Here is an 18322-nt window from a genome sequence, read left to right as displayed (position 1 = left end):
CAATGGGATTTACATGATCGCTTTTGTTTTTTTTTTTTGTTTTTTTTTTTTGGCTTTTATAAAGGGGGTTTATTTGGTTACACAGTTACAGTTTTAAGGCCATAAAGTGTCCGAGGTAAGGCATCAACAATTGGGTACCCTCATTGGAGAAAGGCCATTAGCATCTGGAAAACCTGTTAGCTGGGAAGGCATGTGGCTGGCGTCTGCTTGCTCCTCCATTGCATTTCAGCTCCTCTCTCAGCTCCTGTGTGTTCTTCAAAGTGTCTCTCTTGGCTGCAGCAGCAAGCTCCTTTTGTCTGAGCTTTTATGTAGGGGTCCAGTAAACTAATCAAGATCCATGCTGACTGGGTGGGGCCACACCTCCATGTAAATTATCCAAACAGAGTTATCACCTACAGTTGGGTGGGTCACATCTCCATGGAAACAACCTAATCCAAAGGTTCCAACTTAATCAACACTGATACATCTACCCCCACAAGATTGTGTCAAAGAACATGACGTTTTGGGGGACATAATACATCCAAACTGGCATAGCAGGTGAACTCACTACCCTTCTTCCCCCTACGTGGGACATAACTCCCAGGAGTGTGAATCCCCCCGGCAACATGGGAAACGACTCCCGGGGATGAGACCGGACCCAGCACCGTGGGACCGAGAAAATCCTCCCGACCAAAAGGGGGAAGAGAGATGAAACAAAACAAGGTTCCAGTGGCTGAGAGACCCCAAATGGAGCCGAGAGGTCACTCTGGAGGGCACTCCCACTTTTAGTTTTTAGTGTGTTGGAATGGCTAGAGGGAAACACCCGAAGCTGTTGAACCGCAACCCAGTGACCTTGATTCTCGAAGATGATTGTATAACTATGTAGCTTGCACAGTGTGACTATGTAATCATGAAAACCTTGTGGCTCGCACTTCCTTTATCCAGTGTATGGACAGATGAGTGGAAATATTGGGACAAAAGTTAGATGAAGAATAGGGTGGGATGGAGGGGATGGAAAGTTTTGGGTGTTCTTTTTTGCTTTTAGTTTTATTTTGGAGTAAGGAAAAGGTTCAAAAATTGATTCTGGTGATGAATGCACAACTGTATGATGGTGCTATGAATAATTGAATGTACACTGTGGATGACTATAGGTGTGTGAATATATCTCAATAAAACTGTATAAAAAGATAAATGAATAATGGGGCAGAGGAGGGGAATGGGATGTTTTTGATGTTCTTTTTTTATTTTAATTTTAATTTTGCTTTTTGGAGTAATGAAAATGTTCAAAGATTGATTGTGGTGATGAATGCGCACCTATACGATGATACTGCGAACAACTGTACACTTTGGATGACTGTATGCTATGCGAACACATCCCAACAAAATTGCATTAAAAAAGTGAATATATGTGCAAAAAAAAAAAAAAAAAGTCCATGCTATTCCTTCCAAATAATCACCACATCCTCATATTCTCTCCTCCTCCATAGTTGTTTCTCTTCAGTAATGCTTCCTAGGTCTTTGAGGCCTGAACACACTAAATGGATGATATTTCCTAGCACAACCCAATTCCTTGGCCCATCTGCAGCTTTTAATGTGCCCTGCCCATTAAATATGCACTGTCAGCTCGCTGTAAGTCCACCTGCCCTGCGGCTCCCCCTGACTATGGCATAGCAGGGTGTCCAACACCGTCATTTGGATCCAAGCGGACTCTAGCCGGGGAGTCCAGAATTGGACTTTGGGATCCACTTCTTTCCACTCTTCCTGATGCTGATAAGAGACCCTGGCTCATTGTTGAGTATAACCAGGGTGAATTTCTGCTTCGTGGGGCCTTCCCTCTCCTAAGGGAAAATTTGCTTCTTTTATTTTTCATGTTTCTTCCTCAGAGAGGAGAATGTTCGCTTTTGTTTTTAAAGAAAAAAAAAACCGTGGTGCCTGAGAAAGTCAAGGGGACCCAAGAAAGAGCATTTCTGTCCACACTAGAGTGAGTGATAATGAGGGAGCCGCTTAGCCCTGAGGAACAGCATGGTGGTAGCAGCTCTAGTTTAAAGCAAGAACCCAGAAGGGAAGCGGAGAGGGAAGGAGGCACTGCCATGGCTCTGTCGGCTGCCACATCCCCCCTGGGGCTGCTCCTTCCAGGCTCCGTCCCACCAAAAGCTTGAGAGGCTCAAGGTGCTGAACTGACAAGCAGGGCAGGGGCATACTTCTTCACTTCTCTTCCTGCTCTAAAAGCAATGTCATTTCCCCGTTTGATTCCTCCACTACTTCCTTTCCCACGCATCTCATGGCAAAACACTTCACAGTAAAGGAACTCGGGCATATTTCATGACCTTGAAAGGGCAGAGGATAAAATGTTGGAAGCTCATTCAGACTAGAACAGAGAATAACAATTCACACCTAGTCATAAAATAGAGGTTCATGCTGTCTCCTAACTCACGTGATGAGTCGAAGGCAAACACTGTTCAAACTACTCTTGATAAATTTTTTTTTACAAAGAAATATAATACTTTAATTCTTAATGTTTCTCATGTTCTCATGGTGTACTAAGTAAATATTAGGGTCACTAATTCTGTCATTTCCCTATATGTTTATAACTGACAGTAAGAGAGTTTTTAACTTTTTGACAAAAATGGTTACAGGTCCCAGAACATTGTCATTTTTCCCATGGATAATTGTGATCACTGTGCAGGGCTTCAGCTTGCACAGTTATTTTTATGGCCCTGCACTATTGTGCAAGGCGAGGACTCCCCGGGTTGGAAACACACCTGATGTAGTCCTCATGGCTGGAGCTCTCACTGCAGATATAGGCAACCTCGACCTCTTGGCTGGAAAGAGCATCTTCCAAAGAAATCTGCGGGACTTCATCAAGGGTCCCGAGATTGCGTCTGAGAAAAACAAATAATTCCAAAGTAGGCAGCACATGGGCTTAGAATAAATGAGCACCACTATTCTGCCCTCCTCCCAAAAATGTCCTGATACCAGCTTTTGGCAAGGAAAATGCTGATTTCCTCCCTCTCAGTTTCTGGGTGCCTTCCACTGTGTGTGAGAAAAACGGACTCAGGATTTAAGTCAGGAGAGGAGCACCAAGTGCTGACAACCTCACTAACAGGCTTTATGACCTGGGATGGTCTTTGAGTTGCTTCATCTCTAAACTAAAAAGAACAGATGTCTGTTTATCTTATGAGAAGTGATCCCGATTGGTCACTTCCAAATCCAAGTACCTGGCCAAACACTACTGATATGGGTGGAACTGTGTCCCTTGTGGAAATAAGTGAGAGCAAGCAAAGGCTGTTTCTTCAGAGCTTGATGCAACAAGGGAGTCAGCCACCATCACTTGTGTTTGGCAGAGATTCAAAGGCAGGCAGAGGAGTGGGAAAGCTTTATAGAGGAAACTAAGGAAGACTCCAAAGTGTGTCCTGATTGGAGGCTGTTGGCATGGGGAAACTGGAGCTGGGCTAACTAGAAGCAGGACATCCTTTGGGATTGGTTAGGAGAGCATATTTGGCTTTTCCTCTTGGTCCCAAGTTGGAAGTGGGGGCAAAAATTAGGGAAGCTGTCAGTTATTGACCAAGTCCTGGCCGTTCTGGGCTTATTGTGAAAGGGATTGCAGTTTGATTTCCTGGAAAGGTTGTTGTAGATAGTTCATAGTTTCCTGGTCATTGTCCATTTGTATATTCAGTTTCTCACCCCCAAAAAGATATGCTCAAGTACTAACCCCTGATCTGTGAATGGATTCCATTTGGAAATAGACTCTTTGAAGATGTGCTTAGTTAAGACGAAGGAAACTAGATTAGGTTGGGTCCGAATCCAACATGACTGGTGTCCTTATAAGAAGGGAAGAATTGGACACAGACAGACAGACACTGGGGAGACGGCCAGGTGAAAATGGAAGCGGCAGAGTGATGCATCTGCATGCCAAGGACCACCAATGAGATTGCCAGCAAAAACCAGAAGCTAGGAAAAGGCAAGGAACAGGTCTAGCCTCTAGAACTGTGAGAAATAAATTCCTGTTGTTTTAAGTCACCAGTTTGTGGTACTTTGTCACATAAGGTCTAGGAACTATCCTTTACTAACCTGAATTCTAATACAGTCACACCTTATGGGTGCAAACTGCTGGGTAGGTACAAGTGTTGTCACATGCATTGTGGCACTGTAACGGCAGAGTGGAAGGCAGGTGAACTGCCTCCTTTCACAGTTTTGCTAACCAACTCCAGAGAGACAGTGACTGCCTTACTTTAACTGCTAGCAGAGGCAGGACAAGAGCCCCTGCTTCAGAAGTCTAAAGTCCAGTCTATATTGCCCCAGGATGGTCAGCAGGAGGTGCCTGGCCAGCTCAGAGCCCCAGCCAAGCTTTGGCAGGGACAGGGTATTCTCAGGTTTGTACGTCCCTGTGTGTGAGTGTGGGAGGGGTGGTGTGGAATGGGACAGGAGGAGGAGGGGGTTTCACCTCTGCCTGCAGAGAAGCCCCTGCTGTCACCTTTCTCAGCTCTGGAGGAGGGAGAAGGGAGTTTCAACTGACAAATGACATTATGCTAGTTTGCTTCCTATGGAGCTGCCCAATCTATTCTGCTCAACTTGACCAATACTTGCTATTTGCCTTCCATGTGCTAGAACACAACAGGGCAAATCATGGTGGATAAATTAGCATCCTAACCTTCCCGTGAGTTCATGGTCTGGCAGAGGGAGTGAGACGTACACACATACAACGTAAGACTAACACGAAAAATGCTGTGCTGGGTAGCAGGAGTGGGGGCTCAGAGAAGGCAAGGGACACACCTAGTTTAGGGCTTCAGAAGGGGCATCCAGGGGAGGTGGTGAGACCTGGGGAGGTCGTGGGGAGCAGGTGCGTGAGACCAAGAAGGGAGTGAATACTGGCAGGGGTGTGGGAAAGCAGGGGGTGACTCCCCAGGATCTGGATAGTCCAGCAGTTCCCACTGCATTGATCTTAGCAAACAGCTAGTAGAGACCCGGGGCTTAAGGGAAAGGGGCAGGCTCTACCTCATCCTTGAGCCTAAAGGTTGGGCTTGATCCCAGCTCTAGGTAGGGATGCCACGTGGGTCACAGTGCTGGCTAATGATAACTTCCTCTCTCATTTGCCACTGTCCCCGTGTGTGCTGCTCCCTTGGGAATCTCACAGGGAAGGGAAGGTTGGCCAAGGCCAGCATCCAGCACTTCTAGGTCTCCCTAGTGCCCCCAAACCCATCTTAATTCCTTAAAGGAGGGACCCAGTTTGGAGACATGAAACTGGAAGGAACTGGTCCCTTTTAAAATATTATATTAAAATTAAAATATGAATAAAATGTGATAAAACTTCCACATTGACCATCACGATAGTTACCTAAGCTTATTTAATGTCTCTCAAGCACTAGGAAATAAAACAACTGTAGCTTGCTCACTGCCATGTCTCCATGCCCAGCAGAGTGCCTGCATCCAGTACACTGTTCACATGGACACCACGCAGAGGCTGGTTTGGTGTGTGCTGAACCTGTGTGTGCCTGTCTGTGTAAGTGGAGGAACTAGGTGAGGAGTGGAGCAAGAAAGAAGAAACAAGGTGGTAAGTTCAGTTTTGGTTGAGTTCTAGGAGGTAAATGAATCCTTAAAGAAAAGTGGGGCTCAACATTCACAATGGAAAAAGGTGGTGATTAAAGGACAGGCTTTGGAATCACACAGACATGAGTTCAAATCCAGTTCTTAGACTTACCAGCTGTGTGCCCTTGGGCAAGTTACTTAACCTCTCTGTGGCTGTTTTCTCATCTGTAAAGCAGGGCTGATAACGGCAGACATATTGAATAGTGTGGGAAGTCTGAATGACAGCATGGATGGCTGGTACGATGATGATTTAATCATTAACTGGCACAAACTGAAATAAAGCCTCATTTCAGGCCAATCCTCCAGATGTCGGATGTCAGACCTTGTGTCATCTTCCCTGCCTCTGCCCTCATGGTCCCCCCCAGTTGACCAGCTGAACACCCCAGCTGCAGGCCTGGCTCTCTTTAGTTCCTAGACCCAACCAAATGGGAGGTTTTAGGGGCCGACCCTGAGAACAGTTCTCTGGAGCCTGCCCTCCCTCCCCTGGGTCTGGGGGAATCTGTGTCACTGGCTTCCCGTGAAATACGAAGCACAAAGCAAGGCTCAGCCACCTGGACACGAAGCCAACCAGGTTCAGGAATGCTGAGGAGGCGTGCGGGTTCCGCAGGTCCCTCATCCGCACGGAGCCGGCTCTGCCAACGCCAACCACCACCACGCCAAACTTCCTCTTGGGCTGAAACAAAGGGGCGGGGAAAGGAGGGTTGGAACAGCACAGGCGTCTAGCAGCGAATAGCAAAACAAAGGCAGGCTTGCAGTACCAGTCAGGAGCCCCAAGTAGCCAGGCTGGGAACTGACCCAGAGCACTAAAGTAGCTGCAGCACTCAAGGGTGGGAGACGCCTCCCAAAACTAGGGCTCAGCGGAGTCAGCTCCTCTCAAAGCATATTTCTGAGTGTGCTTTTTCTTTTTTAATAGACTATGTTTTTTTAGAGCAGTTATAGGTTCACAGAAAAATCATGCAGAAAGTACAGTTTCCATATACCCTACCCTCCGACACACAGTTTTCCCCTATTAATATTTTGCATTAGTATGATACATTTGCTACAATTGATGAACAAGTATTATTAGAATCATATTATTAACCAAAGTCCATAGTTTACATTAAGGTTCACACTTTTTGTTATACATTCTATCATTAACAAATTTTTATTGTGGTAACATATATACATTTCCCATTTTGACCATTTCCAAGTATACAGCTCAGTGCTGACAATTACATTCACAATGTTGTACTACCTCAACACCATCCATTACCAAAACTTTTCCATCACTCCAAATGAAATCTGGTAACCATTAAGCTTTAATTTCCCATTTCCTACCCCTGCCACTGGTACCCGGCTACTTTCTGTCTCAATGAATTGAATGTTTGTTATTTCATAGCAGTGAGATCATACAATATTTGTCCTTGTGTGTCTGGCTTATCTCATTCAGCATGAAGCCTTCAAGGTTCATCCATGCTGTTACATGTACCAGAACTTCATTCCTGTTTCTGGCTGAGTAATATTACACTGTATGTATACACCACATTTTGTTTATCATGTATCTGCTGATGGACACTGGGGCTGCTTCCTCCTTTTGGTTCTTGTGAATAATGCTGCTATGAACACTGATGCACAAATATCTGCCTGAGCTCCTACTTTCAATTCTTTTAGGTACATACCTAGGGGTGGGATTGCTGGGCCATATGGTATTCTATTTAATTTCAGTGGCATAATTACATCCATAATGTTGTGCTCCCATCACCACTATCCATGACTAAAACTTTTTCATCACCCCACTCTAAGTGAGCTCTGACCCACATCTCTGAGTTGAAAATATCCAGGGCAACCATGGAAAAGGTTCCTACATTTGGCTTTTTCCTTCTGCAACTTCTGTAATAAGGGAGTATTCCTCTTTAAGCCAAACCCCAACCCACAGTCTGGCTCCTCTATCCTCCCAAAGTCCATCCTGTGAATCTGATACAGCCAGAGTCCCTCAGAGGCCACAACTGCCTTGTGAGGAGCTGGCAGACAAGGGCAAATGGGCCCCACGTGCTTTAACCCCTCACTATGCTTTCTGAGTTCCAACTTCACCCTACCGAACGTTAAATATTACTTAAGCACCCTGCTGGAAGCTGAATAGGAATAGCCTTGCAGTGAAAAATGAAACTGATATTCTAAACTGATAAAATTATCTGTACACATCCCTTAAACCAGTTCCTCTTGGGTGTCTCTGAGCATTCAAGTGTGGAAGTCACCCCGGACTCAGTCCTGTCTTTCACCTTTGGTACCCAGTTGTCACCTGTCCCTCTTGCCTGGATTGTGCGTCTCCTACTGTCCGTCAGGTGGACACCTACAAATCTTCAAGCCTTAGCGTCTTATGTACTGTGAAGTCTTTCTTGACTCTATCAGGTAGATTCATCAATAACATTCTATAGTATTTGTGTGTCCTCTTTACTAAGTTCTAATCTCTTTTTAATTTCTTACATATAGTAATTTACATACAATAAAATTCAACTTTTTGGTTTTAAAAAATCAGCACATTCAGTCTGATTATAGCCACGAAATCAGGATCTAGGATAATCTATCAGCCCAGGCAACCACTGGTTTGTTTGCTGTCCTAATATTTTGCCTTTTCCAGAAGTCACATAAATGAAATCATACAGTATGCAGTCTTTTGAGTCTAGCTTTGAATTAGCACAATGCATTTTTCACCCACCTTGTTGCATGTTTCAGTAAGTTCTTTTTATTGCTGAGTCCATTGTATGCCTATACTAGTCAAAGAACAGTTGAAGGACATTTCTGTTGCTTCCAGTTCTTGGTGATTATGAATAAAGTTGCTACAGACAGTCACATTTTAGTTTTTGTGTGAACACAGCTTTTCTTTCACTTGGGTAAAATAGCTGGGTGTGGATTGCTGGGTTGTATGGTAAGTGTAGGTTTAATGTTTTAAGAAATTGCCAAACTGTTTCCAAAGTGGCTGTGCCATTTTGCATTCCCACCAGCAGTATACAAGAGTTCCAGTTGTTCTGCATCCTGTGGGCACCTGATATTATTAGTTGTTGTTGTTGTTGTTTTTTCCCATTCTTATTTTAGCCGTTGTAATAGGTGTGCAGTGGTATCTCACTTGGGTATGAATTTACATTTTCCTAATGACTAGTGATGTTGAATATTACTTCATGTACTTAATTGCCATTCATATACCTTTATCATTGAAGGGTCTGTTCATATCTTTCACTATTTCTTGTTGGGTTGTTTGTTTTCTTATTATTGAGTTTTGAGAGTTTTCTTTTTATATATTTTATGTAAGTTTCCTTTGTCATATATGTGATTTGCAAACAAATTCTCCTAGTCAATGGTTTATCTTTTCGTTTTCTCAAGAATATCTTTTGAGGAGTAAAAGTTTTTAATTTTTATGAAGCCCAACTTTCACCTATTTTTTTTTTCTTAAATGGGTTGTGCTTTTGATGGTGCACCTAGGAAATTTCTGGCTAACCCAGATCACAAAGATTTTCTCCTATGTTTTCTTTTAGAAGATCTGTAGTTTAAGTTTTATAGTTTCAGTTTAGTTTTAGCTTTGTTAAGTTTATAATTTATGTTCTGATTTTTCTTTCTGGGAGGTTCTTATTTATTTATTTATTTACTGTTATTTTTTAATGTAATTTTATTAAAATATATTCACATACCATACAATCATCCGAAGTGTACAACTGTTTACAGTTTCATCATATAGTTGTGCATTTAACACCACAATTTTTGAACATTTTCATCACTCCAAAATATAAAAATGAAAATAAGAAAATAAAAGTAAAAGAGAACATTCAAAGTATCCCATACTATGTTCTGATCTTAATTAATTTTTGTACATGGTACAAGTATGGTTCAGGGATTTTTTTTTTTTTTTCAGGCAGACGGGTAGTCTCAAGAATGTGTATTCCAATTGCCATATTGATTGCTTATACTTGGGCAAGGACATGCCTTGCCTGTATTTAAATACACAAGGATTTAAAACCCAGCTTATGTGTTTTCTCCTCTGGAAGTCAGTATGGTTTTTTTTTTGCATTTGAAAATCCAATTGTTCCAGTTTCATTTGTTGAAAAACTATCCTTTTTCCATTTGTGCCTTTGTGGATACTGTTTTGATTACTGTTTTATATTTATTGCTGTTTTACAGTAAGTTTTGAAGTCATGTATTGTGTGTCCTTTAACTTTTTTTTTCTTTTTCAAGTGGTTTTGGCTATTCTAGTTCCTCTGTCTTTTCCATATACAAATTTTAGAATCAGCTTCTCATTTTCTGCAAAAAATATTCCTGCCAGGATTTTGAATGGAATTATGTTGAATCAATGGATCAGCTTGTGAAAACTGGCAAATTAATAATAATCTAATATTCTATTAATCTAACCCATGAACATGCATGTCTCTCCAATTACTTCTTTGATTTCTTTCATGAGTGTTTTATTTTTTTCATCATACATATCTTGCTCATATTTTGTTAGATTTATATTTAAATATTTCATACTTTTTAGTGCTATTATAAATGGTATTGTTTTCACATTTCCATTTCCAATTGCTCCTTGGTAGCATACAATTGATTTTTGTATTTTCACTTGGTATCCTGCAACCTTGCTAAACTTACTTATTACTTCTAGTAGCTTTTTTCTGTAAATTTCATAGGATTTTCTACATAGACAATAGTGTCATATCTGAAGAGAGACAGTTTTACTTCTTCCTTCCCAGTTTGTATGCTTTTTAATCCTTTCTTCTTTTTTTAATTCCTTCTTCTTGCCTCTTTGCACTGGCTAGGCCTTAAGTGGGATTCTGAACATCCTCACCTAGTTCCCGATCTTAGGAACTAAGGAAGTTATAAATTAAATGATATTAACTGCAGATTTTCTTTGAAGATGCCCTTTATCTGGATGCAGATATTTCCTTCTATTCCTATTTTGCTTAAAGTTTAATATCACAAATGGTTTGCTTTTGTCAAATGCCTTTACTGAGTCTATTTGAGAAGACCATCTGATTTTTCTCCTTAAAGCCTGCTGATAGAGTAAATTATATCATTCCCATGATAAACCCCACATGATCTTAATGCAGTATTCTTTGTATATATTACTGATTGCATTTGCTAACATTTTATTAAGAATGTTTACATCTAAGTTCAAAAGTTTTCTTCTCTTATAATGTGGAGTGGTTTCCAGTATATCTCATTTTATAAAAGTACTGCTTTTATATCAAACATTTTATATCAAACATTAACATCACTGTTAGTTTCACTGAAGAGCTACCTTTTCTTTAAGGTACTAATTCCAACTGATGGGACATGTGCCCTTAAAATAGAAGGTTTCCATTATCCAATAAAGTTAAGATTATTGAGAAGTCTTGCTTTAACGGTAGAAAAGCACATTTTTACATGGATAACATTCTTTATTAAAAAGCTCTGAGGTCATTCTGTTTAAAACTTTCAGAATAATTCCCAGAACACAGATATATTTACTCAAAGGACACAGTGAAGGGCTGGATTTAACGCACTTTCGTGAAGTCAAACCCTCCTATGCAGCTGGCACTGAGGCCTAACTGGCAACGTGGGGAGGCCCCTCTGGTACAAGTGAAATAAAGGTGGTGATAAAAGACCAAGGTAAAGCCATCTAAGTCAGGCCTTTGAGTTGACTGGCATTTTCACCTGCTTTTCCCCCATGCTCATTGTCAAGCACATCATCCATAAATGCTCCATTTCTTCAAGTTCTAGATTGTTTACAGTTTTCCCATCACTGTTAACTTGTGTCATTTTTGGGAGCCTGCTGCTGAACTCCTTCTTGCCTAAAAGGAAACCATCCAGTTTGGTATAAATAAATTGGTAGCATGGCTCTCATTAGCATGATAAGCCGAAAAAAAGAAGAATAGAAGGATACAATGCTAAGGGGAACTGCAGCTCGTTAGAATGTGTACATCCAGCCTAGCCTGTTTTGATTGAAGTTTTCTACATTTGGCATTGGACCTCCCTGGGCATTCAACTGAACATTCTCATTTGTGGGTTAATTTCCTTGGGCCACTGGGTTGGGAGCTGACGGGGGTTCTTCTCCAAGAATACGTGCCAGATTTAGAAGTCACGAAGCAGCAGGTTCAGTTCGGTTGGCACATGATTTGGCCTGAACTGAAACTGCAGCTTGATATTATACATAATACTGATGGCCATGCATCTGTTACCACAGTAGCATCTGCAATGGGCTGAAAACAAGAATTGCTAGGAATCTAGATGGAATTGCTTACCCAAGAAGTTGGCTGTCTACATTTCTTCGCCTTGCACATGGGAAATGAGACCTCTAGCCCCTTTGTGCTTATGAGAGCTGTGCCAGTTTGAATGTATTATGTCCCCCCAAATGCCATTATCTTTGATGTGAACTTCTGTGGCAGACGTATCAGTGTTAATTAGATTGTAATTCTTTGAGTGTTTCCATGGAGATGCGCCCCACCCAACTTTGGGTGATGACTCTGATTGGATAATTTCCATGGAGGTGTTGGCCCACCCATTGGGTGGGTCTGAATTAAATTACTGGAGCACTATATAAGATCAGACAGAAGGAGCGAGCTTGCTACAGCCAAGAGGGACACTTTGAAGAAAGCACAGGAGCTGCAGATGAGACACAGTTTGAAGACGGCCGTTGATAGCAGACTCCTGCTCCGGAGAAGCTGAGAGAGGGCAAACACTCCAAGAGCAACAAAGAGTGACATTTTTGAGGAACTGCAGCCTAGAGAGGAACATCCTCTCTAGAGAGAAAGCCATTTTGAAACCAGAACTTTGGAGCAGACGCCAGCCACGTGCCTTCCCAGCTAACAGAGGTTTTCCGGACACCATTGGCCATCCTCCAGTGAGGGTACCCAATTGCTCATGTGTTACCTTGGATACTTTATGGCCTTAAGACTGTAACTGCGTAACCCCTTTACACAAGCTGATCCATTTCTGGTGTTTTGCATCCTGGCAGCATTAGCAAACTAGAACAGAAGCACATGTAGAACTGGCAGCTAGAGACAAGGTTTCTTGACTGGATGATGCAGTTGTTGATTCTGAACCACTGGAACTAGAATTGCTGCTGGATGCCAAAGCTTCCTTCATGACTTTCTGTCCTGGTGCTGGTTTTGGAGAACTGGGAGGAATGGATAAAAACATATGGGATGAACCATATGACACTCTTCTTGTTTTCTGAGAAGGTATTTCGGCTGGAAATGAACAGAAGGCAGTCTGCCCAAAACAACAATCTTTCATTCTTAGCCAAATGTATTACTTCCATTTCCTTTCTGTTGGTCAGGAGCCCAGCCACAGCTTAGCTGGGTCCTCTGCTCCAGGTCTCACAAGGCTGCAACCAAAGTTTTGACCGGGTTGCACCATCACCTGGAGTTTGGGGTCCTCTTCCAAGGTCTCGTGGTAAAATTCACCTCCCTGTGGTTGTAGGACTGAGGCCTTTAGCTCCTAGAGCTTCCCTGTGGCCGTCTTCAAAAGCAGTTCACATCAAAGCAACTTGCTTCTTCAAGTCTAGTAGGAGAATTTCTAGAATTCTAAACAATTCGAAATTAAGAATGTCTAAATTTTAAATTTCTAGATGACTAAAGATTACTTTTCTTTAATAGATATAGGACTATTTCTTTAATAGATATAGGCCTATTCAGGTTGTCTATTTCTTTTTGAAAGTGCTTGTATATGTCTGTCAAGGAATGTGCTCAGTTCGTCTAAGTTGTTCTATTTCTAGCCATAAAGTCATTCATAATACTCCCTTATTATCCTTTCAATACGCTTAGAATCTTTAATGATGTCCTCTCTTACATTTCTGAGAGCAATATATTTATGTTACTCTTTTTTCCTGGGCAGTCTGGCTAGAGATTTATCAATTCTACTGATCTTCTCAAAGAACCAGCTTTTGGTTTCATTGATTTTTTAAATTGTTTTTCTGTTTCCTATTTCACTGATTTCTGTCCTTATCTTTGTTATTTTCTTCTGCTGACTTTGATTTTAAGATGCTCTTGTATTTCAGTTTCTGAAGGTGGAAGTTTAGGTCACTGATGTGAAACCTTTCTTCTTTTGTAAAATAGGCACTTAGTATTATAAGGTTCATTGTAAGCAATGCTTTAGCTGCATCCCATACATAAAAAAAAAATTAACATTGTTTTAATCAAGTATAGTTGTTTGAGAAATAGGAGATTTTTAAGACAGTTGAATAGAGCAAAGTAAAGGATTATCCTATTAGATAACCTCTACGAATAAAATTCAGGTTTTATGAATTTGAATTTCATTGGAAGTATGGCACCAGATTGAACATTGGTCTAAGCCAATGTTTACAAGTCCTAAGTATTTTTTTCCTTCAGATTAAAAGAAAAGTTCTGCACCATGGATGATTGTATGTGAATATATCTCAATGAAGCTGAATTTAAAATAAATAAATAAATAAATAAATAAATAAAATAATAATAATAAAAAAGAAAAGCTCTATAACAGAACCTAATTAGTTTGACCCTGGGTGTTTTGAGTGCAACTTAGTTGAGGCCACCAGTATCTCCATTAGAATTTCAGTTAATGAAAGCAAACAGGCATTGCAGCAAAGAATTTGAAACCTAGGTAAGATGTGAATTTGCAAAAACTTATTTTGGTGTAACAATGCACATTCCCCTCAAGTTCAGTCCTCCACTCTAGTCTCACCAGATGCTATCTAAAGGCAGCTGGAGACCAATTCTTATTTTTCCAGTAAGATTGCTAGGTTTCAATTCCTTAAAATATCAAACTAACCAAGGTTTTATTCTATCAAATGTTTGTTTAATTTCAATGTGAAAAAATTCTGCATACATTTGTTATTAAGATCTCATTAAAATCTGTGAGATGGGTCATAAAGGATTAAGAGTGGGAGGTAAATGATAGAAACCAGCGCTCCAGAAAACTTATTTAGCCCTATGGGTTCTTGATTCCTACACTGCACTTTTTATGGAAAGAGATAAATGCAATAAGATTTTACCTTGAAAAAGATGATTACTAAGATATAGTCAGAACCCATACTAAGTGAGTTTAGCTAATTGGGCAAGGGATTCATAAGAAAGTTATCAACTCGTACATGCCCAAATCTAAAGCCCTGGATGGGCTGGAGCAGGCCCTGGTCATCTGCACCCAGTGACCATCATCAGATTTCTTGGGTATCTGTCTATATTCTACATGAAGCAAAAAATACCCAAGTCTTACAACATGATATAGGGTCTGATTTAGAAATACACTTTTAGCTTTGTTTTTTAACATAAGACTTTTTTTTGGGGGGGGGGTGGTATTAAACCATAGTAACACGTATTTTGGCAAGACAGCAACCAAAATCTAAAAACACTATGTCCAAATGGAAAAGGCATTAACGAACCATAATATCAAGAGAAAAAACACAGTGAACAAAAGATGCAGTATATATTGAAATTGTAATCTAAAGCATTAAGGAAAAAACTGAAAAATTACACTCAGTTTTTGCTAGGGATTATATTAAGCACACTTTTTCCTGCTTCCTCCAAACAAAATCACAGTGCTGGCTATTTAATCATATCCCAAAGTTTCTACCTGTCATACAAAGCAGTAGCTACATACACATAAAATTCTTATTTGTTAACATAATAATTTCCTTGGCTCTTCCAACGTGCAATGCACATAACTTCTCAGACTACAATTTGGGGCAAGTGTACACAAACTAAAAACAAAACAAAACAAAACACATTCAAGTTTCAAAACCTGCTCTTCAAATTATTAAGAGGACACAAGTCATTTTTACTTCTCAGTAAGATAAAGGTGTTGCGTACATTACCATATGCCAATTTAAGGGACTAGACATAAAACTCAAAACAAATTATATTTCTGAATGCCCAAATAAGGTAATTAATTACAAATAAGCTTGGACTTTCATTCTACTGAAAACCTTCTTATAGTCTTAGCATCTAACAATATCATATCTAACAATATCATATCTAATAGGCTCTAAGAATCCTATCAGGTTAAATGATGATGCAACAGATTAAAAAGGAGTCAATTATTTCAGCTTAAGACATTCACAGCCAAAAATCTAAACAATGACCAAAACCAAATCTTTATTTGTTATAACTGTATAAATGTGATCCATATGTGTCCATCACTAGTTGTTCAGGAAGAAACATGCTGCCAATAAGCCAGCGACTTTTGCCCACTGATATGTATGGACTCCTGTGCTGGTTTGTATATATTATGTCCCCCAGGAAAAGCCATGTTCTTTAGTGCAATCTTGGGGGGCAGATGTGTTAGTGTGGATTAGGTTGGAACCTATTGGTTCAGTATTTCCACGGAGATGTAGCCACATCCATTCAGTGTGGGCCTTGATTGGTTCACTGGAGCCTTACATAGGCTCAGATATAAGGAGCTTACAGCTGGAGCTGAGACATACATTTTGAAGGCGGATGTTGGAAGCTGATGCAGACATTTTGGAGAACGCCATTTTGAAACGCAACTTGGGAGCAAGCAGATGCCAGCCATGTGCCTTCCCAGCTAACAGAGATTTTCTGGATGCCAATGGCCTTTCTCAAGTGAAGGTACCCTTTGTTCATGGGCACTTTATGGCCTTAAGACTGTAACTCTGTAACCAAATAAACCCCCTTTTATAAAAGCCAATCCATTTCTAGTGTTTCGTATTCTGGCAGCATTAGCAAACTAGAACAACTCCCTAGATGTCTCATTGGGCTCAGTTACTGACCACTCACAGTAAAGTGCAGCATGACATTAACCCATATTAGCTTTTGAACATACATGGTGCACTTCTGGCTGATAACGCAGAAAAATTTGCAGCATTACACTGTTAAGCTAGGTTGCATCCATCACTTAAATGGCACCAATATCAATGTCATCACCCTTGTTATTATACTTCACGGTTTCACCGTTAGGTACACTGGCAGTCTTCGAATACACCACTTCAGTGTTCTCATCATCTTCTTCACCACCAAAAGACTCCTCCTCTGCTTTCAACCATTTTATAAATGGTTTTGTTTTGACACAAATCTCTTTGGCAAGTTCTCTTGTGACATACTTCTTAGAGGCCTTTTCTGACCAGCCGACAATGACTTCTTCCAAAAGGTCTGCATCACACATCTTCAAGATATGTGGAATCTTGGAGATGAGCTGAGCTTGATGCATAACTACCACATACGCCAAACCATGAAGAGGGTACCGTTGAGCCTTTTTATTTTAATGACAAAATCGGAGGAATGGGGGCCTATGTTTCTTAATTTGCTTTCTAATCTTCTTATTAAAAAGAATTTCAGTGAAAACAAGAGGGCCTATGGCTTTTACATCCAGTCTTTCCACTTCAGCAACAATTTCTTTGTCAGATGAGTCAATAATACCCTCTTCTTTCTTTTTCTGAACAAAATCAAACAGCATGTTGACTGGCTCTTCAACAGTCCTTTCCAAATCATCACTGAACATCAAAGCTTTTGCAAGGTCACTGATTTCATCCATTCTGTGCCTTTGAACTTCCTTGGTTGCATCATCCCCCAATCATCCTCCCCCTCTTCTTCCATAGTGTGGAGGAAGACTGATTTCATTCGGTGGTGGAGGTAGTGGTGCCTCACTGCTGGATACGGAGCCATTTTCCTTGTCTTAGCCCTTCCTATTTTTCTTTTCCTTTTCTTTCTTTCCTGTACCACTGTCACTATTCTTAGGTGGGATTCTGAGAACAAATGTGCAGAGTTTATGATATGTGTCAAGCATGCCCCGATAGCCACAGCTTGACAAGAATTACTTACTGTTAGCTTCTTTGCACTGACATGCAGATCTGTTTCAGGATTCAGAACAATTTTTTTCATGAGTACACCCAACATGTCTTGCAGCTCATTTGCCTCATGAGATCCATTGACAATATAATGGTCATTCTTAACATCAAACTGGGTCTGTGCTTCCAGCTCACAACCAAAATACTTGGTGGGAAATGCTGGAGGCCGATTAAATGTCTCTGCCACATCAACCATGTTGACTATAACTGTTTTGATTCCACTTCCTTTGCCCTCAACCTTGGCAATCAGATAAGGCATTTTTTTTTTTAAATGCAATTTTACTGAGTTATATTCACATACCATACAATCATCTGAAGTGTTCAATCAGCTGATCACAGTATCATCATATAGTTGTGCATTCATCTCCACAGTCCATTTTTGAACACTCATTACTCCAAACAATGCAAATAAAAATAAGAATAAAAATAAAAATAAAAAAATAAAAGTAAAAAAGAACATCTAAATCATCTCACACACCTCCCCTCCTCCCATTATTCATTTACTTTTTGTCCCCATTTTTCTACTCATCTGTCCATACACTGGATAAAGGGAGTGTGAGTCACAAGGTTTTCACAATCACATCAGACCAGGCATCTGGTACCAACAGACCTGGTATAACAGTAACACGTAGTGACTGATGTTTGACAGACATTTGGCTTATTGGTGGCTTTATCAATAAGATGAAGAGATCTCTGTTTGCAACTTTCAGTGTCTTCTGTCTGAAGAAGGGATGACAAATGACTGCAAGAGTTGTCTCTGCATGACAAAAATTTTGGTACTGAGGTTGTAAGTACCTTGCCTGTATGCTATGCTTTCCCATTACAGGTACCATTGGCTGCATAACAGCTCATTTTCATTAAATAAAGACATAAACCCAACTCTGCTTGCCCGGGATTGGGATGAAGTGGGGCACTTTATAAATCAGACCGAGGCGGCAGCAGTGGAGAGGAAACAGAGGCACAGCTAGGAGCAGCTGG

General features: G+C 40.7%; 1 protein-coding gene and 2 pseudogenes across 3 annotated transcripts in view; all 3 read right to left on the bottom strand.

Annotated features, from left to right (window-relative positions):
- BLVRA (biliverdin reductase A) overlaps window positions 1-18322 on the bottom strand; it is a 74377-nt gene that overhangs the window by 12440 nt on the left and 43615 nt on the right. For all 3 annotated transcript variants that reach the window (XM_037837153.1, XM_037837155.1, XM_037837154.1), the window contains exons 3-4: window positions 6117-6238; window positions 2742-2861 (exon numbers count right to left, since the gene is read on the bottom strand). In XM_037837153.1, the coding sequence (XP_037693081.1) occupies window positions 2742-2861; window positions 6117-6238 (242 nt within the window). The remainder of the gene's footprint in view (window positions 1-2741; window positions 2862-6116; window positions 6239-18322) is intronic.
- LOC119534796 lies at window positions 11111-16325 on the bottom strand (annotated as a pseudogene).
- On the bottom strand, window positions 16195-17522 carry LOC119534617 (annotated as a pseudogene).

Source organism: Choloepus didactylus, chromosome 5 (assembly GCF_015220235.1).
Source record: "Choloepus didactylus isolate mChoDid1 chromosome 5, mChoDid1.pri, whole genome shotgun sequence".
NCBI classification, from domain to species: domain Eukaryota; kingdom Metazoa; phylum Chordata; class Mammalia; order Pilosa; family Megalonychidae; genus Choloepus; species Choloepus didactylus.
Note: the sequence above shows the minus strand (reverse complement) of the source record. Positions and strands in the feature narration are given on the sequence as shown.